This window comes from Conger conger, chromosome 13 (genome assembly GCF_963514075.1).
Source record: "Conger conger chromosome 13, fConCon1.1, whole genome shotgun sequence".
NCBI classification, from domain to species: Eukaryota; Metazoa; Chordata; class Actinopteri; order Anguilliformes; family Congridae; genus Conger; species Conger conger.
In genome coordinates, this window is record NC_083772.1 from 15,779,648 (window position 1) to 15,805,178 (window position 25,531).

The following is a 25,531-nucleotide window of genomic DNA, read 5'->3' on the forward strand; positions in this document are numbered from 1 at the left end:
GAATAAAATACCTAAAGCTATTCTAAAACAAACTTTTTTTGTGAAAATAAATAATTGCATCGGCTTGGCGCACCTCAATCTCAGTTAAGAATTTCATTTTTGATTATGTGAAACATCCATTTCGGCACCATTTGGAAGCCTTTCATTCAATAATGACAATACGTTTCACAATGCAGATAATACAAGAAGTTAAATGCAATCTAGCCATTCTCGGTTCGGCATATTTTAGTATTATAATATCTTCACGCTTTTTAGTTTAAATGGAAAAAATAGGAAACTCAGGTTTCTCCTTTGAGAAACGGAATATCTGATTGAAAAAAAAGAAAGAAATATCATAGTGAATAACAGACTTCCTCATTTTTCAGTCCGTCAACGGCATGCTTGATTGTGGGAGTTCTGGTTCAACCTGTCGAGCACTCACACCTACATGACGTGCAGCAATTTTCCTACTTAAGCAGAGGTGTAGCGTTGATCTGGCCGAGCGAAGCGGAACCATCCGTGGATCGGCTGAGAAGCGCTCGAACTCAATTAATTTCAACGGCCCCCAAGGTGCAGTAAATTATTTATCTATTATGACAACAATCTCTTATTATTATTATTATTATTATTATTATTATTATTATTTTTAAATATTCGAAGGTCTTGATTGTCGCCATAGCTTCCATTTAGCGAGATTATTCTTAAATTTGCAGGGGCTGGGATCGCAATTGAAGCATTTATGCATTCGCGAGATTGAACAAAAAACTTGTGCTGTCACGCTCAGTACAGTAGCCTACTATAGCCAGTGTTGTGATGTATAAAGCTCTCAAATTAAAATAAATATAAGCCTGCATGAGTACTACTCAGTACTTATTGTTGGATTGTGCATGCACATAAAAACGGTGATTGAAAACAGGAGTTCTAACTTCCGTATCTTTCGATTTGAAAAACGCTTATCATTTTGACTATTTAAAATGTGTGACCGATGTACAGGAGTATAGTGCTTTTTTCCGGGAGTTCATTTCTAAAACACCTTGATGATAAATTCTGCACATGGTAACGCCTTTGAAAAAGTTGCTTTGGAATGAGAAATTCTATTTTCAGGCCAGTGGGCGCGGCTAAAATCTGCGCAGTGGTCTGTTGTGCGTTACTCCTATGAAACACGATAAAACATACACACCTTCAACGTTATCTGAGATGTTTTCTTGTGATTCAGTTTTTCCAATCCAATGGGAATGTGCACATACCGTAACCAGATCCACCCAAGTGTACACTGTGGAATGTCTTGATGATTGATTGAATAAAGAGGCTACATGAGGAATGGTTTCCATTCATATGTGCTGGATTTAAATTTATACAAATATTCTTCCGTAGTTTTCTGTTGCGATCTTGTTCTTCAGAAATGAAAGCTGGGTATATTCAAAAGTAATGTCAACAAGAGGCTCAGCACACAGGTTAGAATGAAATAATGTTTGCAGAGCCTTTTTGAGACGTTTTTGTTACATTTAAACAAATCAACCATGCCTTTCGTAACGTCTTTTTTCATGCTCATTGTCATCTGATTTTTGGTTTAAAGTGATCAATAAGAAGATTGGACTGAACAGTATGTTCATTTAAACCTTAACAGGGACAGAAAGTACTCTATCAGAGTACTGAGTACTATTGTCCAAATGAGAAAGGCTGTGCCTTTGACCAGTAACATGCTGTAGAATTTCTTATATCTTTTTTCTCCCTGTATATGTATTTCTCCTGTTGATTGTATTGCATTTCATAGTCATGCTTCTTGTCCAGGTGGGGTGTTCTAAATGGTATTCTAAATGAAAAATGACACACTGTAAAAAGGTGAAATGCGTGAATTAAAGAAACGACTGCTAAAGTGTTGTGATTTGAACAGCGGGCGGGTTGGAGGGGAGCAGGATCATGTATAGGTACGGCAATAAGGACTGGACCAAGGACAGCGGGGCCAAAGACGGCGGGGCCAAAGATGGCGGGGCCACGGATGGCGGGGCCACGGACGGCGGGGCCAAAGACAGCGGGGCCAAGGACAGCGGGGCCAAGGACAGCAGGGCCAAGGACAGCGGGGCCAAGGACAGCGGGGCCAAAGACAGCGGGTTGAAGGCGGGTTTGGCGAAGGCCACCCTGGAGGTGTTGGACAGCGGATCCAAGGGGGGTTCAGAGGACCTGGGCACTGGCGTGGTCTCGCTGACCTGCAAGGACAGCGGGAAAGACGTAAGAGCACAGTGGACAAAGGACACGGTCAGGGGTACAGATAGAGTGCCCGCCCGGAACAGTGGCCTAATGCCTTCTGTGTGCCAGTAGAATGATGTTGTCCGTGTACAGTGCAAAGGGTATCAAACTATAAATTAAAGTCACTCAAGTCACAAAGAAATGTGTTGAATGAAATTAGGGTCACTTTCACTGGAGAATGAAATGTAATGAGTTAAAATCTCTTTGTTGAACTGGCACATCAGGAAAGGGTTTTTAGAATAATGCATGTGTTTTTGCCACATAGCCTTCATGTGACTAGCTGTACACTTGGGATATTCTTGTAAGACTGCCAATGAAGCAATTCATTTTGCTAATAGTTATTTGTCATATCAGCATGCACACAAACCAAGGCAGAGTTGAATGACACAAAAAAGGAAAGGAACCATATTAGAGCAAGAATATAGAGATATTATAAGGAAATAAAACATGATGCAACTATGATCACAATGTACTTTTAGTAGTAATAACTTCTTCATAAAAACACCAGTGTGTCAAACAAATAACATATTTTACGGCTCAGAAGCTGCAGTTATGAACAATTAAGGAGACAAGGGTATTTCAGTAAAAGGCTGTCTCCTATTGAAAGCTGAATTGGACATGAAAATATGATTATGAAAATGAATTAATTGTTCATTTGTAGAACTAACAGTTATTTATGAAAGTAATTTATGCATGGGCAGGGGACACTGATTTATGCACATACTGAGTGGTATGCATGTGTATGAATTAAAAAACTGAGCAGTTGTTGATATTATTGGCTAGGCTGTGCTCTGTTACACAATGATAACATTAACATTAACTCCTCTGTGTGTCAGGCTACCGTTTACTCCCTGGACAGCTCATTGTCATCCTGTGAAAGTGACGAGGACGGAGACATAAAAAAAGAAAAGAAGAAGAAGGTGAAGAAGAAGAAGAAGAAGAAAAAGGTACATGTGTGAGGAGATGTGTGAATTTACTTTGCATGTGTGTTTGAGATTGACACTTTAAATGGGACCAGAACAGACAAGTGGTTGGAAATATGCAGAGGCAGTTGTGTGTTCGCGTCATGACCTGAGGGCTTGGCATTGCTGCTCAGTACCCCTGAGGGCGTCATTCCCAAGGAAGGAAAACTAGTATCTCAATCAGCACCAAGCATTCGGTCAAATTCACAAACACAGAGGCACACATAACAGCACACTCACGTGCTGGTGTACCTGTAGATACAAGCCCGCACATGCATATTCTCTCTCTCACACACAGATTTTCAAACCAAATGAAAATCCAAATGGAAATGTCCAAAGGATGAATCCAACAAATGACTCTCCCTGATATAAAGTGCTTGTTTCTGCCAGTGTAGATATTCTGGAAGCCTGCCTTTGCAAATCTTAGCTGACAGTGTATTTGTCTATCACAGGATTCCAGCTCCTCTGCTTTCTCTTCGGACAGTGAGGATGATGATAGCGTAAGTACCCTCTGATCCACGGTTGAAGCATACTTTATACTAAATACATTTCATGTATACAATTGTCTATTAATTCAGTGTTTTCCTGTGCTTATCTCCAAATGTATAGCAGCAGCCCAGTGAAGAACTGTAATAGTACACATTATATTAAATCGACACAAATGGTCCTTTTATATAGTCAAGCAGCTCTATAGTTAGATCATCTGTCTTGATGCCAGATGGTATGGGGTCAGCGCTATACAGCTGTGTCAAATATTTCCATTGTGACATAAATGTTTGCTCAATGGTTCGCATTATTGGACATATCATTTTGCCTGAGCTTGCTTGTAAATCACTTGCATGCAGCGGTCTCTTATTTCCCACATGTAGGTGAATGACAAGAGCACTGACACTTCATACTTTCTAGTCTGTAAGACATGTTTGTCCTGCTATAGCATTGTGCAGATGGTGGTTCTGACAGGCCCAGCCTTATGTTTAACGCCCTGGGGTTACATGGACAGGGGAGCAACATGTCCTCTGGAGCTGCCACACAGAGACATGCTAGCTTTATCGCTGTTGTTTCTGAGCTGTTGTGCACAGGACACTTCTAGAAGAGCAGTAAAGTCTCATCGAGCAGCCTGGGTGTAGAGGCCAGGTGGACAGGTGTAACTAGCGTCAGGAAGCAGTCATCTGACTATGCCTGGACTTGTGTTCGAATTCCAGATACTCTAAGCAATCAGGAACCTGCCCTGCAGTGACATGCTCTGAGAAATTTTTTTGCACACACACCCACACATGAATCAATGTGAGAACAAACACAACTGAACTGGTTTTGAAGGTTCATAAAGTACAGTTGGAGGATTGTAAAATGATAAAACTGAGAGGTCCATCAAGAAGAACCTGATCTTAGATAAAGCAGATTCTTTTCTGGTCAATTCCACATCGTCATCTCCTATGATTTCAGGCAGAGGGAGTTCCTTTACAGTACTGTGTAAAAGTCTTAGGCACCAGTATAACATTCTGTACAGATAAGATTCTTTCCAAAATAATTCAATGAAAGGTCCTAAATAAACATACTATACATTTTAGATTTAAATAATTTGGCAGAATAGTTAAAAACTGAATCAAATCAATATTTTTTGTGACCACCCTTCGGCGTTAAAATTGCATCACTTCTCTGAGATATATCACTACAGGACAGCATTGGCTAAGGCAATCAGCAGGGAGGTTGATCCAAGCATGTTGGAGAACTTGCCACAGTTCTTCTGCAGACTTTGGTTGGCTCCTTGCTTCTGATCTCAGACAGTCAAGTTTTTATGTAAAAAGTAGTCAATTGTTTTCGGTAATATGTTACTTTTTTAAATTAAATACAAAAATGTCTTTGTAAAATTAAATCTTTTGGAAATTGAATATTTTGAAATCTCAAATGTGTTCTTTTATACTAACAGACACACACACACACACACACACACACACATAAAAACTGCACAGTACTGTATATTTCAGTGCTCTTTGCATTTGTGCATGCATGCAAGGATAGTCTCACCATGTAGTCATTGGGTGACCAATTTGAAACATATTCTCCTGACTACCAAATTTAAACATGAATCCAACTCTCACAGTGTTTATATGAGCATACAGTATAGATAAAAATGCAGTACTGTATATCAAAGTAAAATGTACTCTTATCAGAGTTGAATCAACGCTAGACACTATGCTGTGTAACAAATAGCATAAGTATAGAACAGCAAGAGCCGGTGCTTGAGGGACAAGTCAACTCTGTTATGGTTACCCGCCCCCACCCACAAACAAAAACAGTATTGTCAGACAACGCTCTCTTTTGTGTTTGCTGTGTGCATACACACCCCAACACAAACACACCAGGTGGGAACGACTGGGTGACTCATATAGCCACACCAATGTTTGTATTTTTAGCATGTCCTCTCATCGGTGACCTGTATGTAGTTCCCTCAGCCCCTCCCAATGCTGCTGGCCAAAATACAGGTCAAAGTCCTCCTCTGGAGTTTCATTATAGCAATAAACTCCATGTGGCCTAAGAGGACAGAGAATGTGTGGGCTTACTGCCACAACTTACCAACATCACATATTTGACCCTGTCCATCTTTATGTTCCTCCGTCTTCTTCGTCTTCTTCTTCTTCTTCTTCTCTTGATCCTGTTCAAACACATTGACACTGTTCAGGTGTTACATGGTAGATCGTTGTGCATACCATAGCTACTCTGCTGTAAAATCCAGCTATGACCAGTTACTAACTGTTTCAAAACATAGCTTGTGCTGGTCAAACCACGTTGAATGTGGAGTTGTTCTGAACTGGTCAACCAGCTACCAGCTGTTTCAAAACCTAGCTTGAGCTGTTTTTTTTTTCAGCAGTGCATGTCATTTTGTAAATCCTATGGAAGAAATCACTTATCCGTATATGGCTGAACAACTATGCAGATCCATTTTATGCAGGAGGTGGTAACATGGCTGTAGTCTAGTGACTCTTTATCATCAGTCAATCCAAATATGCATGAAGATAACATTCATTGCATTCTGAAGTTCTATAACAAGCCAAAAAGTATATAAGTTATAAATAATGGAGAAATGTATCCTTTGTTGTTACAAAGACCTGTACGTTGTCAGTGAATTGAACCATGCATGTTATTCTGTTTCTCTTAAAGAATGAGGAGTGTAAGAAGAAGAAAAAGAAGAAGAAAAAGAAGGTGAGATCATTCAAAGCACCTATGCATGACTGGATTGTCTTTTAAACCAAGTACCATGTCTGTGTGCCATTTTAATACCCAGGACTCTAGCTTTTCCTCTTCCTCGGACACCTCCTGCTATTCTTTAGATAGCTCCTCTTCTTCCTCAGACAGTGAAGATGAGAAAAAGAGAAAGAACAATGAACTACATATCAATCACATCTGTCATATAGTTTTCTGCTCTGTCCCTTCCTTTCCAGGACTCCAGCTCCTCCTCATCATCTGACAGCTCCTCATCCTTCTCATCCTCTTCAGACAGTGAAGATGAGAAAAAGAAAAAGAAGAAGAAGAAGAAGAAGAAGAAGAAGAAGAAGAAGGTGAAGAAGGTGAGCAACTGTATAATTCTTCCTGTAACATGTTCAGTCATATCCACCACACCAGTGGTAGGTCTTTGCTCACTGTAAGAAAGTCTGAATTCCCATTGCCAAAATGAACTACACATCAATCACACATCACATGACATGGTTTTCTGATCTGTCTCACCCTTTCCAGGACTCCAGCTCCTCTTCCTCATCTGACAGCTCCTCATCCTCCTCAGACAGTGAAGATGAGAAAAAGAAAAAGAAGAAGAAGAAGAAGAAGGTAAAGAAGGCAAAGAAGAAGAAGGTGAGAAAAACACAACTGACTAACTAAATTAAACATGTGGTTGGTTGGCCCAAGAACTAGCTGTTATGGCAAAGTAGGGTTTCTGAGAGCATGATCTACAATTGGAGCTGAAAAGAGCTTCTTCAGACAGTAAGAAAGAGAAGGAGAAGAATGAGCTTGATGTGTGAAAGATAATCTTGTTTCTTTTGTATGCTTTATACCAGGATTCCACCTCTGACAGTTCATCCTGTTCTGATAGTGAGGAAAAGAAGAAAAAGAAGAAGAAAAAGAAAGAGAAAGAGAAGAAACCAAAGAAGGTAAATAACTGGTTCATGTGTGGCCTGTTCAAAGTATTCTGAGACACCTTCAGGTTCCTGAAAAACAATTTAAATCCGACTTTAAAGATCGTTTAAATCGATTGTATGGCCTGACCACATCTGTCAAGCTCGATAAGAGATACTTTATTCCAGACTACAGTTGCCATTTATTCAAATCGGTCTCTTTGCAGGTGCACTGATTTACAGCAACACTGGGACATAGCCTAAAATATTTGGCGCAATATATGTAAATATTTGTATGAAAAACATTTTCACCTGAGCATTTAGCTGTCATCCCCCATTCACTGTTGGGTCAGAACAAGCCCAGAAAAGGGTCAGAACTCACTATATGTTCAGAGAACTGGTATAGAACAGCAATGCTAAAGGAACCAGCGTCTATTTAACAGAAAATATCTGTGAATTGTAAATGGTTTAATTGCTTCTGATTAGTGAAAATATTAAGTATCTATTAAATTATAATGTAATAATGTAATTCAATGTAATATTGTCATGATGACATTTATTGGTTAGTCATTTTGATCAAGGTTGATTATTTTGTTTTTCGTTTTTCACTGGAGTTGAGGAACAATTTTCTTCCACTTTGTAGCTATCAATAATTGTTGCTCTGATTCAAACAAATCAATGTTGTAACTGAATTTTTTAAAGATGAATCCAGATTTTCTTACATGATTCCACTGTCTTCTACTGCCTCTACTCTTATTTTGAACCACAAAAATAACCATATTGTAACATGTATGATGTATTTTTACTGCTATATTAAAGGATTGTAAAAACAATGACTGAACAGTATGGGTTGGTCTGTTCTCTCACACAGGATGGAGGTGAGCAGGAGGGTAACGATGACAGTGTCTGTCCTGGGACTTCTGGCACTGGTAAGTCATACGCTTTCCTATTACCAGATTCATTTGAATATTCCACATGATATTTTATATTTTAAACATTTTACAATCTAATTGCCCAGGGTGTGGCGTGTATCTACTACAGGATCATGCATTGCAAAACCAAAAGTCATTATGACCTAAGTTCGATTTGTGTCTGCAATAAAAAGACGTCATATTACCATGTGTCTGATATAACTGTCCTCGGGTGATCCACGTAACTACATGGCTGTGGAGATTCCCCAAAAGGATATACACTCAAATGTCAGAATGTCAAATGTCCCCATTCTGACATTTGGTCTGAAAAACAGCTGAACCTCTTGACCACATATGCATGCTTTTATGCGTTTAGTTGCCTGATTAAATATTTGCTTTAGCAAGCTGATGTACAAGTCTACCTAATAAAGTGACCACTGAGTGTACGTTAGATTAATATAAAACATTTAAGTAAATATTTTGTTCATATATAATATAAAATATAAAAAAATATCAAAATGGGGGTCTGGATTCATAAAAATGGCAGATACCGTAAAACCGGGGAGAATGATGTAAGACGACAACTGGCCATATGGGCCTCTATGATCTCTTCTTAAAACACACAAGAGGCTCATATAATGTGTGTGGAAAGACAGGCGTACCCCTGAGGCCTGATTACTGTGTGCTGCTGCAGGTGAGGTGTGCACCGGAGAAGCACAGGCTACCAAAAAGAAGAAAGAGAAGAAGAGCACAAAGGATGGAGACACTGCTGAGCTGGCTGGTGAGCTGGCTGGTGAGATGCGGCTGTTACTCTCATGCATGCAGTTTATCAACCTATACACAAACGTCTTCTGAAAGATATTCGCTGAAGATTCATGCAAAATTTCAACTTGTTGCCAATCCTAGTAAGATCCCTGCAAGATCCTGCAAACATCCCTTTAACCCGTTCAATGCCAGAGTGTTCTGGAGCAGTAAGCCTCAGCAGTCCCGAGTGTTCCAAACAGTAGTGTCCCTGCAGTGCCTAACTGTCACTATGGTTGAGCACGTTACTATTTCAGTCATTTCCTACAGCTTCGCATGAGATATCGCTTAATTTCATAAATTGTTTTCTAAATATTATCTGTGACAAACACCCAACCTTAATTATTGCTTGGCTGCAATCATTAATTTATATTTAAACGTACAATAGGTCATTTTGGATTAATGGTCAGAAGAGTAGCAGCAACAAACACCTTCAAACCACAACACTGTTTATCCCTCCCCTTTCTCTGTAAATGCGCTGTGGCAATGCCATTGGCTGTGCCAATGAGAACCAATTTTCAACCAATGAGCTTGAATTATTGTACAGTTTTACAATGTTTTGTACAAAGTGTTGGGCCGTCAACTGTATATTTTGAAACCTGAATTTAAGAACTATAAGCACAGGCAGAGGGTGTCAACATGTCAGTAAGACTTTTTCAGTGATAGGAAGGGATTTACAACAGTCTTGTAACAATGTTTTAACACAAACATCTTACCTATTGTACCTTTAATATTAATAATCTTGTGATTTCAAGATTAACATAATGTAAAACATTATTTTAAGAATATTTAAAGACTCTGAGCCTGTATCTCTATCGTACTTGCGCCTTGGTTTACACCTGCTATTGAGAGGCGGATACATTTCGCGCACAAATCGACCCTTGTTAATTACATGAACTTTAGTAAATTCAACAGAATACATAATCAGCCACACTTATAATATCTTCTTCTTGTTCATCATATTTGATGATGACCATAACACATTTAATTTTGTTGGGTTTTGATGAGTGCGCAGATGGCTTAACAGAGCAATCTGAACCCAGAATTCTCAGTGGCACACTGGACAGGTCAGGGAGGATTTAGAGCTCAGAGGTGCAGCCTGCACCTTCCTGGAATTTTCTTCTCCAAGCAGGTCAGTCCTGAGCTAGGGGTTCCCAGCTTTACAGGTCAAATCCAAAGCTCTTCAAGGAGGCTTTCAGGGTAACCTTGTTGCGCTTTTTGGGACCAGCTTGCACTCGCTTGCCATTTTTCAGCTCATTTTTCAGTGCAGGGTATTCCGGTCACATGGCCAGCCCATCTGAGCTGTGCCTTCACAAGGTGGGGATGTTGGGAATATTGGCCTTACTAAGGACTTCAGTATGAGGGATTCAATCATACCTCTTGATCCACAGCAGTTTAGTCAGACAGCTCAGTGGTTCAATTTCCTGGCATGGCGCTGGTAGACTAGTCGTCCAGGCTTCACACCCATACAGAAGAGTTGGTAATACGACAGCCTGATATATCTTCAGTTTTGTCTCCGTCACGTAGACGTCCAAAGACTGTTTTGGCCTTGACAATCCTGATGTTAACTTCAACATCAGCATTTTGTTGTTGACATTTCTTTTGTAGCTGCCAGGCAGTAAATACCATATCAGTGGTTCCACTATCTTTTCTGAAACCACACAGCCTCTCAGGCAGCAGACCCTGGTCTCGGTGGACACTTAGATGGTTCAAAAGGATTCTTGCCAAGATTTTGCCAGCAATTGATAGTAGGGAGATGCCTCTGTGGTTGTTGCAGGCCTGCCGATTGCCTTTCCTCTTGTAGAGATTGATTATAGAAGCATCCTTGAACTCCTGGCGAACAGCTTCTCATTTCCATAGAGATTGGAAGAGGTCGGTCAGTTTCTCGACTAAGCGAGGCCCCCCAGTCTTGTAGATTTCTGCTGGGATGGCATCGGACCCTGGAGATTTGCCTGCTGAAAAGAGGCTTATGGCTCCTGGTTTCCTCAATGGAAGGTGGAATAGCAAGGGACTGGTGTATTTCAACTTCAGCCAGTCTCACAATTGCCTCCTCATTTATGCATGATGGTTGGTTGAGGACTGCTTAAAGGTTAAAGACTCCAGGCAATGGTCTAGAGCCTCAACGAAGGCCAGTCTGGTATGTTCCTGTGGTAGGTGAGTGATGTTATGTCTTTTTTCTTTGGAACACCTAAGAGGCTTGATCTGGAGGTTAAGTTTGGAACTGATAAGATAATGGTCAGTCCAACATTCAGCACCACACATAGCCTTGGTCACCCTGACATTGTGCCGGTCGCTCCTCCTCACAATGTCGTTGTCAATCAGGTGCCAGTGGTGTGAACTTGGATGCATCCATGAGGTCCTCTTGCACTTTGGTAGTTGGAATATTGTTTTTGATGATGAGCAGGTCAAAATCGGAGCATGTTAGTTGTTGCTCCTTTGACAGTGACTGGGTTTAAAACTCAAGTAATTTCTGGTGAGTCCGTTTTCCTGAACCTTTAAGTTCCTGAATGACATCCCTTTAAGATCCTGCATAAAACATTACAGGACCTAGAGGACCTAGTGGATCTGGATGCCGGCTGTTTATAGCACCAGTCCAATCATTGTTATGCTTTAGAAAAATTTGTCTGATCGTGAATCCATATTCTGTCAAAAGCTGGTGGTCCATGCCCTGATCTGAAAGACCCTGATGAGGGAGAGGGACAAAAGGAGAAGAAAAAGAAGAAGAAGATGGAAAAGAAGGTGAGAAGGCTATTCACTCCCTGACAGCTACTCCCAAAAATGTGTGTGTGCTCAGAGTTTAAGAATGTTGACTTATTTACAAGTGGGTTCAATCCTTAGACATTATCACCATCCTGTTTTTCCACTTCATTGCCCTGTACATGTTAATCAGTTATCTTACAGATTGTACTTATCTTTCATTTTCCTATTCTTCCTCCAGGATGCCAGCTCCTCGACCGACAGCTCCTCGTCAGACAGTGAAGATGAGAAAAAGAAGAAGAAGAAGAAGAAGAAGAAGGTGAGAAACAGTATAATTCTTCATGCAACATTATATCGACCACACCAGTGGCAGGTCCTTTCTCACTGTAAGAAAGTCTGAATTCCTGTTGAAACACCATAAGTGGAGTCATAATGAACTACAAATCAATCACACCTGTCACATGACATGGTTTTCTTCTCTGTCTCTCCCTTTCCAGGACTCCAGCTCCTCTTCCTCATCAGACAGCTCCTCATCCTCTTCAGACAGTGAAGATGAGAAAAAGAAGAAAAAGAAGAAAAAGAAGAAGAAGAAGAAGAAGAAGAAGGTGAAGAAGGTGAGAGACAGTATAATTCTTCCTGCAGCATGTTTAGTCATATCCACCATACCAGTGGTAGGTCCTTGCTCACTGTAAGAAAGTCTGAATTCCCATGGAAACACCTTAAGTAGAGCCATAATGAAATACACACCAATCACACTTGCATATGACTTTGTTTTCTGTTCTGTCTCTCCCTTTCCAGGACTCCAGCTCCTCTTCCTCATCTGACAGCTCCTCAGACAGTGAAGATGAGAAAAAGAAGAAAAAGAAGAAGAAGAAGAAGAAGAAGAAGAAGGTGAAGAAGGTGAGAAACTGTATAATTCTTCTTGCGACATGTTCAGTCATATCCACTGCAATGGTGGTACGTGTTTGCTCACTGTAAGAAACTCTGACTTCCTCTTGAAACACCATAAATGGAGCCATAATGAACTACAAATCAATCACACCTGTCACATGACATGGTTTTCTGCTCTGTCTCTCCCTTTCCAGGACTCCAGCTCCTCTTCCTCATCTGACAGCTCCTCAGACAGTGAAGAAGAGAAAAAGAAGAAAAAGAAGAAAAAGAAGAAGAAGAAGAAGAAGAAGGTGAAGAAGGTGAGAACTGTATAATTCTTCTTGCGACATGTTCAGTCATATCCACTGCAATGGTGGTACGTCTTTGCTCACTGTAAGAAAGTCTGACTTCCTCTTGAAACACCATAAATGGAGCCATAATGAACTACAAATCAATCACACCTGTGACATGACATGGTTTTCTGCTCTGTCTCTCCCTTTCCAGGACTCCAGCTCCTCTTCTTCATCTGACAGCTCCTCAGACAGTGAAGATGAGAAAAAGAAGAAAAAGAAAAAGAAGAAGAAGAAGAAGAAGAAGGTGAAGAAGGTGAGAACTGTATAATTCTTCTTGCGACATGTTCAGTCATATCCACTGCAATGGTGGTACGTCTTTGCTCACTGTAAGAAAGTCTGACTTCCTCTTGAAACACCATAAATGGAGCCATAATGAACTACAAATCAATCACACCTGTGACATGACATGGTTTTCTGCTCTGTCTCTCCCTTTCCAGGACTCCAGCTCCTCTTCTTCATCTGACAGCTCCTCAGACAGTGAAGATGAGAAAAAGAAGAAAAAGAAGAAGAAGAAGAAGAAGAAGAAGGTGAAGAAGGTGAGAAACTGTATAATTCTTCTTGCGACATGTTCAGTCATATCCACTGCAATGGTGGTATGTCTTTGCTCACTGTAAGAAAGTCTGACTTCCTATTGAAACACCATAAGTGGAGCCATAATGAACTACAACTCACTCACACCTGTCACATGACATGGTTTTCTGCTCTGTCTCTCCCTTTCCAGGACTCCAGCTGCTCTTCGTCATCTGACAGCTCCTCATCCTCCTCAGACAGTGAGGATGAGAAAAAGAAGAAGAAGAAGAAGAAGAAGAAGAAGAAGAAGAAGAAGAAGGTGAAGAAGGTGAGAAACAGTATAATTCTTCCTGCAACATGTTTAGTCATATCCACCACACCAGTGGTAGGTCTTTGCTCACTGTAAGAAAGTCTGAATTCCCATTGAAACACCATAAATGGAGCCATAATGAACTACAAATCAATCACACCTGTGACATGACATGGTTTTCTGCTCTGTCTCTCCCTTTCCAGGACTCCTGCTCCTCTTCCTCATCTGACAGCTCCTCAGACAGTGAAGATGAGAAAAAGAAGAAAAAGAAAAAGAAGAAGAAGAAGAAGAAGAAGAAGGTGAAGAAGGTGAGAAACTGTATAATTCTTCTTGCAACATGTTTAGTCATATCCACTGCAATGGTGGTACGTCTTTGCTCACTGTAAGAAAGTCTGACTTCCTATTGAAACACCGTAAGAGGAGCCATAATGAAATACACACCAATCACACCTGTCACATGACATGGTTTTCTGCTCTGTCTCTCCTTTTCCAGGACTCCAGCTCCTCTTCCTCATCTGACAGCTCCTCATCTTCCTCAGACAGTGAAGATGAGAAAAAGAAAAAGAAGAAGAAGAAGAAGAAGAAGAAGAAGAAGGCGAAGAAGATGAAGAAGAAGGTGGGAAAGACACAATTAATTAACAGGGAGTCCAGAGGACTCTACTTTGAAGAAAACAATAGATTTTTTTGCAATGGAAGAATAAGCATTTGAATTAAGAATAAGAATTTGGTTGGTTAGCAACAATGTTGGTATTTTGACTCGGAATCAACATAAAATCTGACTTTTTAAATTTGTTTTGCCTGTTTAAATATGTATGGACTGCATAAATATGTTCTGATTGTATCCCCAAAGGACTCCAGCTCATCATCTGACAGTGAGGAGGAACAAAAGAAGAAGAAAAAGAAGGAGAAGAAGAAGGCGGCGGATAAGAAGAAGAAGGTTAGATTATTGATATTGACGGAAATTGTTTTAATTTTGCACACTATTGGTACTATAAATGACAGGAATGACAGTTGTGTCAGTCATTTGGGCTGAGGTTCAACTGGGGATAGTGGATTAGCACAGAATTGTTTTCATGATCTTAACGACTTCCTCAAAAAATAAAAAAGCAAAAATTAGTTGCTAACAGATGACAAAGGTTTCTGCTAAGCCACATATGTTAATACATCCTGTAATTCGGTGTAATGCAAGAACAAAAACAAATCACAGAATATTGTGTTGACATCCACACACATACTGGGAATAATAGATAAAGTGAGCACTATAATTTGCAGGTGTAGACGATGGTCTGTGTTATGCGCATGGTAAGTCTTTGTCTGTCTTTCCCAGGACTCCAACTTCTCTTCAGAAAGTGATGGTGATAAAAAGAAGAAAGATAAGAAGGTAGAACTTGTACTGTAAATAAGTCCTCCAAAAACCATTCAGTTCAAACCATGTCAATATTTCCACCAATATCTACCTGGGTTAGACTTACCTAGAAAGTTGAGAATTGGTTTTGTGACAGAAGACCAAATATAATACTCATGGAGTGCACTCTCTGTTCTACTTTCTCTCTCTTTTAGGACCCAAAATGTCCCTCTTCATCAGATGGAAATGATGATAAAAAGGAAAAGAAGGTAAGTACTTTCTGACCAGAGTGGTCCGAGCATGTATCACCGCTATAAATAAATCATGTCATCATAAAAGTCTGGCGAATACATGATGCATGGTTGGATCAGTGTGCTGAATGTACCCAGGTACTTCACACAATCACAAGCTCAACACCCACATCCTTAACATAATCACAAACTCAACACCCACATCCTTAACATAATCACAAACTCAACATCCACATCCTTCACACAATCACAAGCTCAGCATCCACATGCTGTGGGAGGAAGTCAGAGTACCCGGAGGAAACCCACTCGAACACAGGGAGAACATGCACACAGAGAGGCCCTGGGTGACCGGGATTCAAAACCAGGACCTCCTTGGTGGCAGTGCTACCCACTGCACCATCCGTGCAGCAGTCCCTGCTGAGTCCCTCCCTGCGCCCTTGGAGTGGCGAGCCAATTATGCCACTCTCTCATCTGCCGCCCGTACTCAGCTTTGGCTGGACCGGGATGTGAACCATGGTCCTCTGTGCAACTGCATCAGACTGATGCCTGCAGCAAGGTTCAATGCTTTCACTGTGAGCCACCGTGGCACTTCACCAATTAACTTTTACTGTTATTTGATTATTATTTGCTGAATTGCAGTCATTAAATGTGTTTTTGAAAGCTGTGATGGCTCTCTAATCTGCAATCTGCATCTGCATATACTAATGCATTCACAATATACACCTCTTTAAATGCACCTGTTCACAGATCCTTTCTTGAGTACAGTATATGATTCTGCTCTGTTCAATACAAAGTCCATTATTGATTGAGACAATTGATACTCTTAAAAACTCATTTGGAATATGATAATATTACACCAGAAAAGAGTTTGGACATTGCATTTTGTACAGCATTCACTGGCTTTGAGCTGACCCATAAGAGATGTACTAAAATGTTAAACAGCAAATGAACTGAAATGATATTAGTGATTTTTGAGAATAGTGGCAAACTGAACCTGACCTGTGGGTTTTTTTCTTTTCTAATAGGACTCCAGCTCCACTTTCACTGATGGTGATGGGAGAAAAAAGGTACACAGAATTGTATTATATCATCTGTGTTTCTTTATCCATTCTCAATAGGATCAAAACATTGCTAGCATTATAGCTTTAGTGCTAGCACATTCTGTGGTGCATTTACCATGATGGGTAAAGACAAACAACCTTACAGAATGGGGCAAGAGTAACCGTAGTGCCTTAACACCCCAACAAGTGTCTTGTTTTTTGTATTTCTTTTTGTATTTAATCTACATCATTACAAATGTCAAAATTGAGTTGATTTCCCCGTCACAAAAAGAACAGCTGCATTGATTACGGTTTTCATGTCTAACAACCACAATACTTGGGTATTGTCTCTGGATCCTGAGGTTGTGTATGATCTATCTCAGGCTCTTTGGGTTTGGTAGGCTGTCTCAAGCTCCTGGAGTTGCATATGGTGGTGTAATCTACGAGTTATCCTCCAGTTCAGATGGCACACACTAACACTGCAGACTCTTTTCAGAGAGAGGACAAAGCAGCAGAGGAACGGGGCAGGGATGGAGATGGAGAGACCAAAAAGATTAAATTTGGAACGTGTGAGATCCCTCCACCATGTGATGTGAAAGAGGATCCAAAGGACACGGGCCTGACCTCGTGGAGAGGGAGCACAAGCACAAGATTGGCGGGTTCCTCGTACAAATCTGGGCCTGACCCCTACAGAGGGTCCAGCAGCATGGAGATCTTAATGGGAAACCCGCCCCGCCCCAAAGTGAGCGATGCAAACACGGAGGTCAGTACAACTGGGGCACAGGGAACAACTAGGACAGGCCTTTATAAGTCAAGCGACATTTTCAAGGGATCAGATCGTCCGTGAACAAATGGGCCTTCTTTATCCAACAGTAATACTTATAGCCTAAGTTGCAGTAAGACTTACAGTTATTATATATCTTAAATACAGAACACTGAATGGTTAAAAAAATTGTATGATCTCAAAGTGTAAAACTGTATCAACTCCATTGGTAAAATGTTGAAATTGAACAATAAAGAAGTCCTGATCCTCCAACTACCATGTGGTCTTCTATAGTCTGTGTGATTCTCTCCCATATCTTACCATCTGATTCTCTCTCATATTTTACTGTCTGATTCTCTCTCATATCTTACTGTCAGATTCTCTCTCATATTTTACTTCTCAGTCATATCTTAATGCCAGTCTTCATGTGGGGGTACCTGCAATCACACTAGCTGGTTTTGGGCTGTAGTTACAAGAAATAAAGGAAATTAATCCCCAGGAACTGTAAAATACTCAGCCCAACTGATTTTCCTCTAATGTTACATGACCTGTACCAGAGACTAAGTTTACTCTCATGGATATTTGAATCCAGAGGGGATTCCCAGAGGTCAGGTCAGAGAAAATGCTCATTGTTATTCATTTTGAGTGTAAATAACAAGCAACAAATAATTAGTCATCAAGGAAGAATGCAGCTGAGTCCACAACCAAAGGAATAAACATACTTCAGTTCAGTCAGCACAACTCACATATTTAGATGACATATATTTTAATGAAAATGTAAGTAGACATTATTTAGGTTTGACAATGAATGGATCTGCTTCAGGTACTACAGTGCACTATCCTATCGAGCAGGGAGCACAATACATTTCCCATAGTAAACAGGAAGAATACCAGAACTCCCATCCTATTACCTAGAAGCAGATCCACACAGCAGGTGGTAGCTGGGGTGGTGCAGGGTGAGCAGAAATATTGCCGTAGCAGGCAATGGATGCAGAAGCAGCGCGAGCAATAACAAGCCCAGGGAATGTCTTGATTTTGACTAAACTGGTTAGCCATCAAGTTTTGTGAACAGTCTTCATTGTGAATATGCTTAGTGAGCAAACTAGCTTGTGAGATAGCTATTAATTACTGGAGCAGATGCTACCACCAGACTGAAAGACAGAATAGTTTCTTTCTCTTTGGTGGAATCTAAAAATGTTCATCACATCGTTCAGCCAATGTGTGTTTCAGAGAATGCATCAATGATATACAGGGGCTGACAGGTAGGGTTGGCTAGAGGTAGGGCGTTTGACTGGCAACTGCAGAGTTGTTTGCTTGTGTCCCTGGTCAGCATATAGGGATGCTGACCTGCATCTGGAGAGATGACATTGGGTCTCTACATGAAAAAATACCCCTGACATTGGGCCTTTGGGCAAGAGCCTTGGGTCTTGTGCCATTAACCAAAAAACTTATCCAGGGGCTTTGGCTCTACTCCTGCCCCTTCTCTTGCCCCACTTGCCTCTCCAAGCACATCCTTGCAAACGAGGACAGAGTCTCAATGGATCTCCCCTGGTGAAATAAAGGATTAAAACAGTATTTGGCCCAAGTCATTGAAATTTGTATGGGAGTCCACTGTACACAGGGATTTTTAGCGATATTATCCTCCTGGCATAGGGGGGATGCTTTTCATGGGTAATCCACAAAAAGAAACACATAGTCACATAATGCAGGTCCAGAACAGAATGCACAGGACACATTGGCATGTGGATAACAGCTAGATTGTACACACCCAGTGTGTCCACATTGTATGGTGGAGTTCAGTGTTTCTCGTGCTGAAGTCACAAGGGTACTATGTAGCATGTCCAAGGTACCCTTGTACTATATTTCTTGGTCAGGGTGTCATTGCCATACCCAGACGTTGTCTTGTTACATTCAAGAAAGTGTCATGTGCTCATGAATGCAAAAAGGAATAAAAAATATAATAATAATAATAAAAAAATTATCTGAACAGTTACCTTTCCGATTATTTTTTATGCTCTTTGTAGTTAAAGATAGTGTAGTTAAATGTTGAGTCTTTATTTTCTTCTTAACATTTATAAATGAAAATGAAATAAAATCAAGAGGAAAACACCACATAATATATATATTTTTAATGTATTTATATTGATATAAACATAGCAGAATCATCTAATGAGGTAAGGTACTGCTTAGGTAAAAAGCAGATGTCTTTGATGGACACAACCAGATAACATTTCAAAATGTGATTTGATTTGATTTTTATTGCTTTTATCTTTCATGTTCTTGCTTCTATTGTATCTGTAGTGGTGTCTACACAGGGCTCATCTGAAAATGAGTCTCAGTGTGATCCCCATGTATAAATAAAGTAAAATAAATAATAATTTGTTTTAGGCCATACATTTGATGTGACAACCAACCATAAAGTAAATGTGACAACTATCCCCAACAGTGCATCTTTGCTAGAATTGTGACCACGTGTTGTAGCCTAAAGGAAAAAAACCTATATACACAGTGTATTATGTAGATAATTGTTTGAAGATTAATTAATAGCATAGAAGTATAGAAGAAAAACATCAATGAGTTGAAAATTTACTTTTTGACATTACTTCAATGATGTGTGGCTTATTCATGAAATGGCCATTTGGGTGAAGTCTGACCCAAAAACTGAACATTTTAATACCTAAATATCTATAAAGCACCCTCTGGGGAGTGAGATGTGACAACCAACCTGTGTGTGACAACCATCCCCGGTCTCTCCTCACATAAAAAGACATACAACTTAACGAGATTGAAATGCAAAAAATGTGAAATATGAAAGCATTCAGGATGAGCTGGAATGCTCATCCCCAATAAATCTCACGCCAGCCAGCTGACCAAAGTTGGCAACCGTAGTCTCACAGCTGCAGATGGGAGACATTGCAGGACGGAGCCAGACTGTTGTGAGCTGCTTGTGACGGACAAATCTGGGTCCATCTTCCATTGGTTCCTACAAGGCACTGATAAAGTATTCAGTACTTTTCATTTCAGGCACGACAATAGGCCACACACATATCTTGGTGGAATGTTTGTAATTGTTTAAGGGTGGGTAGTGTGTCGTCAGTGTGGCGCCCTGATCCTTCTGAGTGAACAACCGCTCCGCGCGCATTCAGAAGGGGGAAAGTAGATAAAAGCCAAAACAGAACACGTAAATATGCAGTCTTCTATACACGCGGTACGCCTCCTGGCTGTTTAGAGGAGAAAAGCAAGCAATCTCATTCGATTTGAGTATCCTACTTCCGCAGGCAATCGCAGAAATGGGACACGCCTACCAAGTTACCAACATAATATCTAGCCGCACCCATAAATAGAATCTCTGCCCACATGAAAAACTGGTTATTCCCTCATGTCCGTGCGTAAGCAAAACCGGGCGTAGTTCCATAAACCTTGGTACTCAGGTAGTGCAGGTTAGGATACAAGGTGCACACATTTTAACGTGACAGTCTGGAATTGTTCAACTTGGAACAAAGTACGACATGGACCAATTCGATTTGAGTGCAGGTAGGCTTTTATTTTAAACATATCCCATAGCTAGCTTTATATGTAAGCAGCCTAACTCTGGTTATTTGTGGAAACTGCTATTAACAATGAGCTGTTGAAAATGGTAGCGCGTTTAATATAACATTAAATATAGCAGTAATTTTAAAACATTGTGTAAAAGACGAGACTGAGCCAAATTGAGGGAAGATTTTATTTCGTAATTGAACTAGCCTTCTTCTTCTTTTTTTTTTTTTTTAGTTAAGTCTTAACTTTGTTGATATCCATAATTGGGATGTACTTGTCTTGTTTGATAATAAATCCCATCACGATAGTTTTCGAACCCAGTGAGCAAAATTAGAATTAGACGTCCAGGGAGGCGGAGAGGCATTTTGAATGAAACGGACTAACGTAAGGCTAAGGACAGTCGGCTAGAAAACTTGCACTTTTCAAACAAATGTAGCCAGGTTTTCACTACAACCATGCTCACCGGGTTAGTTTAAATAATTGCAGTACTATGTGCAATAGGTCTCCCTTCGTTAAGACCTTTACGGCTGACTTAAGGATGTAAGGCTTAATGTTAATCCACAGACAATGTTCTTCAAACATCATACCTTTATTCACATTGCTCAACACACGCCTGTCCCATTAACAAACTTAATCTGTGCATAAAGCTTTAGTGTAACCGAATCAAAACTCGATTTACATTCCATAACCGCATTTGACTAGTAGCGAGTCATACTAAACCGATTAATGCTCATTTTAATTAATAACCTATTGCGGTTCGACCAAGTCCCTTCGCACGTCTTTTCAAAATACGCAACCGAGGCTACGTGGACACGCTCCATGAGTGCTCAGTATTAATTCAGAGAAAGTCGAATAAAGCAATTTCGTTGTTTCCAGTGTTAATGGGAGCAGATGTACTTACAGCCCCAGGACACATTGTCAGTATATCTGTTCTGTTTCCATTATACAGCAATGGAAGGGGATTGCAAGAGTTCCTCCGGCCAGGAAGTGGAGGGCTTTTTTGATAGGTTTAAAAAGGATAAGAAGGACAAGGACAAGGTAAGAGTACTTCGAATGCAAACTTGGAATCTGTATTCTTGTCTAAACACTTAATATTTAATTTAATTTTATGATATGTGTACTTATATACAAGATTTCCATTTAAAAATGTGACTTTTGATTAAATACGATTAAATACGAAACTTACGATTATCTGCTTATATAAGAACACATCATATAATGACATATTAAGTGTTTATAGGCGAGGTTATACAGTTTTAGGCATTTTTGAGCTGGTGGTTTTAATGTTGCGGCTGATTGGTGTATACTGTCTGATGGTCCCTTACAGGATGACTGCAAAGGCAAGGACCATGATAAAGACAAGGATAAACACAAGGACCATGATAAACACAAGGACCGTGGTGAGGGCAAGCACCATGATAAACACAAGGACCATGGTGATGGCAAGCACCATGATAAACATAAGGACCATGGTGACGGCAAGCACCATAAGGGCCACAAGAAGAAACACAAGGATGGCAAAGCGAAGAAACATGGAGAGTGCAAAGGGAGGAAACACAAGGATGGTGGAAGTGGCTCCTCATCCTCCTCATCCTCCTCGTCATCATCTAGCAGCAATGAAGACTGAAAGGTACGGTTTTCCTGTAAACCCATCTGAATTTTATATTTGGTCCAGAGGAATAAGCTTCCTTGTAGAATAAGCTGCAACAACAAATTAGTCTAGAGGCACTCCCTACTATTAGTGCCTTTAAGGTTATGCTACAGAGAGCCCTACAGGAAACATGTAATTGCTTTACCTGATGCTGACTCGATTATGCTTTTTTAAAATGCACTTGTAGCCTACTGCGTCTGTGTTTGACTTATGTTTTTTTTTTGTCATGTATATTGTATATGCCTTATTGTTTCTCATGTTGTAAATTTATGTGTGCCGTCTTGGCCAGGACTCCCTGGAAGAAGAGATCTTGTATCTCAATGGTGACATTTCCTGGTTAAATAAAGGACAAAAAAATAAAAATAAAAAAATGAAACAGTTCACATCTCCCAGCAGCCACATACAGTGCCCTCTATAATGCTTGGGACAAAGACCTGTTATCTCTTGATTTGCGGAGAAACAAGAATAAAATGGTTAGAGACATCGGTCAAGCTTTGGGCTTAACAAAATCAACTGTTTGGAAATGAATTGAGATGAGGGGAGCACTGAAGCTTACTAATTGCAAATTGGCCCAGTGGTTCATTCTATAGCAAGACAATGATCACACACATGCTGCTAAAGCAACAAAGGAGTTTTTCAAAGCAAATAAATTATCAATTCTTGAATGGCCAAGTTAAACACCTGATCTGAACCCAATTGAGCATGCCCTTCATGTGCTGAAGGGAGAACTTAAGGGGACTAGCCCCCGAAAAAGAAAGCATGCACAAAAGATGGCTGCAATTCAGACCTGGCAGAGCATCACCAGAGAAGACACCCAGCAACTGGTGATGTCACTCCAAGCAGTCATTGCATGTGAAGGACAAGCGGCAAAATACTAATCATGACTACTCTCATTTACATAACATTGCTGTGTCCCAAACATTATGGCGCCCTGAAATGGTGGGGTGTACATGGTGAAACCAAAATGTATAAAAATGCCCTTTATAAAAATATGACAATGTGCACTTTAACCACATGTGATCTGGATGTCTTTCCTACTAAAAGGCTAAAGTGGGCACAGCAGCCAGCCAGTATATTGTTCAGTCACTGTCCACTTTATGTAATAGTTTCCATGGATTGCCAATGTTCTATGAATTCATGGGTTATTCTTCTTTCTTTCTTTTTTTAAGGACAAAAGAAAGATGGAAGGGGAAAAAAAGTCTGGATGACTCCAATGCATTGTGGGACATTACGCAGACCACCCTATCTGATTTACTGCTATATGATGCCTTAATATGTTGATTTTACTGTATGCTCATCTTGAGTGTCTATATGTGTTAATAAAATCAGTCTTCTATGAAATTACATTTCAGTCGAATTTTGTTCTTTTCTCATTTTAGCTGACTGAATCTTGATTTTTAAGTCATGTGGTGCAAACTCATCTGCTTACATATTCAGTTATGACAATGGTGGGATCACATTAATCTGAACCAGGAAATGCGATATAAACAAACTAATATGTAACGTTATTTATCACCTTTTAGGCACTATTCCTTAAGTATAAGACCAGAAACAAGCCCACACCAAAAATGTTTATGCAAGGTGCTGGTTCCCAGGGACAATTGAAAGTTTGAAAAGAAAAGGCACACTTACTCTATGCTCTAAAAAAGAAATGTGATTTTATTGAGCAAATGGTTGCTGTTTTGTGAACTATTTGCTTGGCTTGATAGAATCACGTTATTTGTTTTTGGAGCAGAGTGAGTGTGCGAGTCCATTCTTATCAAGCTATTCCTTAAGTAACCTACAGGTAGACCGGCTGTCCGATCATATAATATGCATGTTAAATGGACTATAAACTTGATCATACTATACTATGCTCCAGGATAATTCTGTCTGTGAGAACATGGCTGGCGGCCTAAGGTACACTTTGTCACTGGTGTAGTAGTGAGGACTAAAGTCTGTCTTTGGACAGCAAAGTCTGGTCCACCGGAGCCTGCCACTAACTGCATGTGCTAGTTTGGAAATGGAAGCACTGCACTGGAACCACTTTGAATGACTGGCCTCAACAAACCGCTATCTCAATACTTTATATTAAGAATGAATTAATTAATGCCTTATTGATCCTTGCGGAAATTTGCACAACATGCAAATGACTGACATGCATGACAGTCGCATAGTATGAACAATGACAGCACGGTATGGCAACAGCAAGGATATTGACTTCACAAGACAAATGAACAATGTTGATTATCAGGACACATTTATGAGAACTGCAACAGTGAATATGGAGGCTGTGTGTGTGTTTGTGTGTGTGTGTGTTAATGGTTAATGTTTGAGTTTTGTTAACTGATGGAAACTGGATAGAAAGTTCTTGATGTTCTGGTTCTCAGATTGAAGAAGATAATACAATGGATGGAGTGGATCAGAAATAATGATGTCATTTTTGTGAATGGCCCTGCTATTGAAGATGTTTGAATGTCCCAATATTTTATTCCACCGATTATTATTAAAGACACAGTCACTAAAACAGCCTGTTCTTGGTCAAGGTCATGAGAAGTGTGAATGGACATGTAAAACTGGATATAGAGATTGTTGTTGGTACATCAAACCACACAAACATCTTCATTTAGTTAAAACATTTTTTTATTTTGGACCTAAAGTATTCTTAGTATGGATAACCTTGTTTCTAAGCTGTCTAATCATAAGAGAACCATACTGTTATGTTTCTTTTTTTAGGAATATTACCCAATTCTCACATTTTGTGTTGTTTCTGTCTGTTCACTACACAATCATCCCCAGCCCTGCATCACAACCCATAAGCCTATAAACTGAGGCGACATGGCTCAGGCAGTAAGAGCAGTCGTCTGGCAGTTGGAGGGTTGCCGGTTCGATCCCCCGCCCAGGCTGTGTCGAAGTGTCCCTGAGCAAGACACCTAACCCCAAAATGCTCCTGACGAGCTGGTCGGGGCCTTGCATAGCAGCCAATCGCCGAGAGTGTGTGTATGAATGGGTGATTGGAGAAGCATCGATTGTACAGCGCTTTGGATAAAGGCGCTATATAAATGCCTGCCATTTACCATTTACCATAAACCAGGGGCAGCCTGTGGCCTAGTGGCTAAGGTACATGACTAGTAAAGTGCTCAGTGAGTGTATGTGAAATATGATAAATATATTTGCAATAAATGTATCAAATTTATTTAATTTCTAAATAGTATTCCA

General features: G+C 40.2%; 2 protein-coding genes across 3 annotated transcripts; both read left to right on the forward strand.

The window, feature by feature from the left end:
* Nucleotides 1-468: 468 nt before the first annotated feature.
* Nucleotides 469-17,421, forward strand: LOC133108417 (dentin sialophosphoprotein-like). Its single transcript, XM_061217928.1, has 25 exons — nt 469-549; nt 1,874-2,208; nt 3,063-3,173; nt 3,641-3,688; nt 6,348-6,389; nt 6,629-6,754; nt 6,921-7,034; nt 7,238-7,330; nt 8,166-8,223; nt 8,900-8,998; nt 11,660-11,745; nt 11,945-12,022; nt 12,201-12,317; nt 12,502-12,603; nt 12,789-12,893; nt 13,078-13,179; nt 13,364-13,462; nt 13,648-13,764; nt 13,950-14,054; nt 14,240-14,362; nt 14,597-14,683; nt 15,074-15,127; nt 15,307-15,360; nt 16,368-16,409; nt 16,879-17,421. Exons 2-25 carry the CDS (start codon nt 1,900-1,902, stop codon nt 17,227-17,229), a joined length of 2,622 nt encoding a protein of 873 aa, XP_061073912.1. The 5' UTR covers nt 469-549; nt 1,874-1,899; the 3' UTR covers nt 17,230-17,421.
* Nucleotides 17,422-20,503: 3,082 nt separating this feature from the next.
* LOC133108510 (uncharacterized) lies at nt 20,504-23,674 on the forward strand. 2 transcript variants are annotated; one of them, XM_061218079.1, is made up of 4 exons: nt 20,506-20,679; nt 21,632-21,720; nt 22,010-22,312; nt 23,503-23,674. In XM_061218079.1, exons 1-3 carry the CDS (start codon nt 20,655-20,657, stop codon nt 22,307-22,309), a joined length of 414 nt encoding a protein of 137 aa, XP_061074063.1. In that variant the 5' UTR covers nt 20,506-20,654; the 3' UTR covers nt 22,310-22,312; nt 23,503-23,674. The 2 variants fall into 2 exon arrangements, with proteins under 2 accessions (XP_061074064.1, XP_061074063.1); XM_061218080.1 differs by lacking the exon at nt 23,503-23,674 and having other exon boundaries at nt 20,504-20,679; nt 22,010-22,313.
* Nucleotides 23,675-25,531: the final 1,857 nt, after the last annotated feature.

Coding starts and splice junctions, on each gene's coding strand:
- LOC133108417 (XM_061217928.1), top strand. CDS start 1,900: ATGTATAGGTACGGCAATAAGGACTGGACCAAGGACAGCGGGGCCAAA. Junction 12,894..13,077: donor AGAAGAAGAAGGTGAAGAAG/GTGAGAACTGTA, acceptor CTCCCTTTCCAG/GACTCCAGCTCCTCTTCTTC. Junction 13,765..13,949: donor AGAAGAAGAAGGTGAAGAAG/GTGAGAAACAGT, acceptor CTCCCTTTCCAG/GACTCCTGCTCCTCTTCCTC.
- LOC133108510 (XM_061218080.1), top strand. CDS start 20,655: ATGGACCAATTCGATTTGAGTGCAG. Junction 20,680..21,631: donor CCAATTCGATTTGAGTGCAG/GTAGGCTTTTAT, acceptor TCCATTATACAG/CAATGGAAGGGGATTGCAAG. Junction 21,721..22,009: donor ATAAGAAGGACAAGGACAAG/GTAAGAGTACTT, acceptor GGTCCCTTACAG/GATGACTGCAAAGGCAAGGA.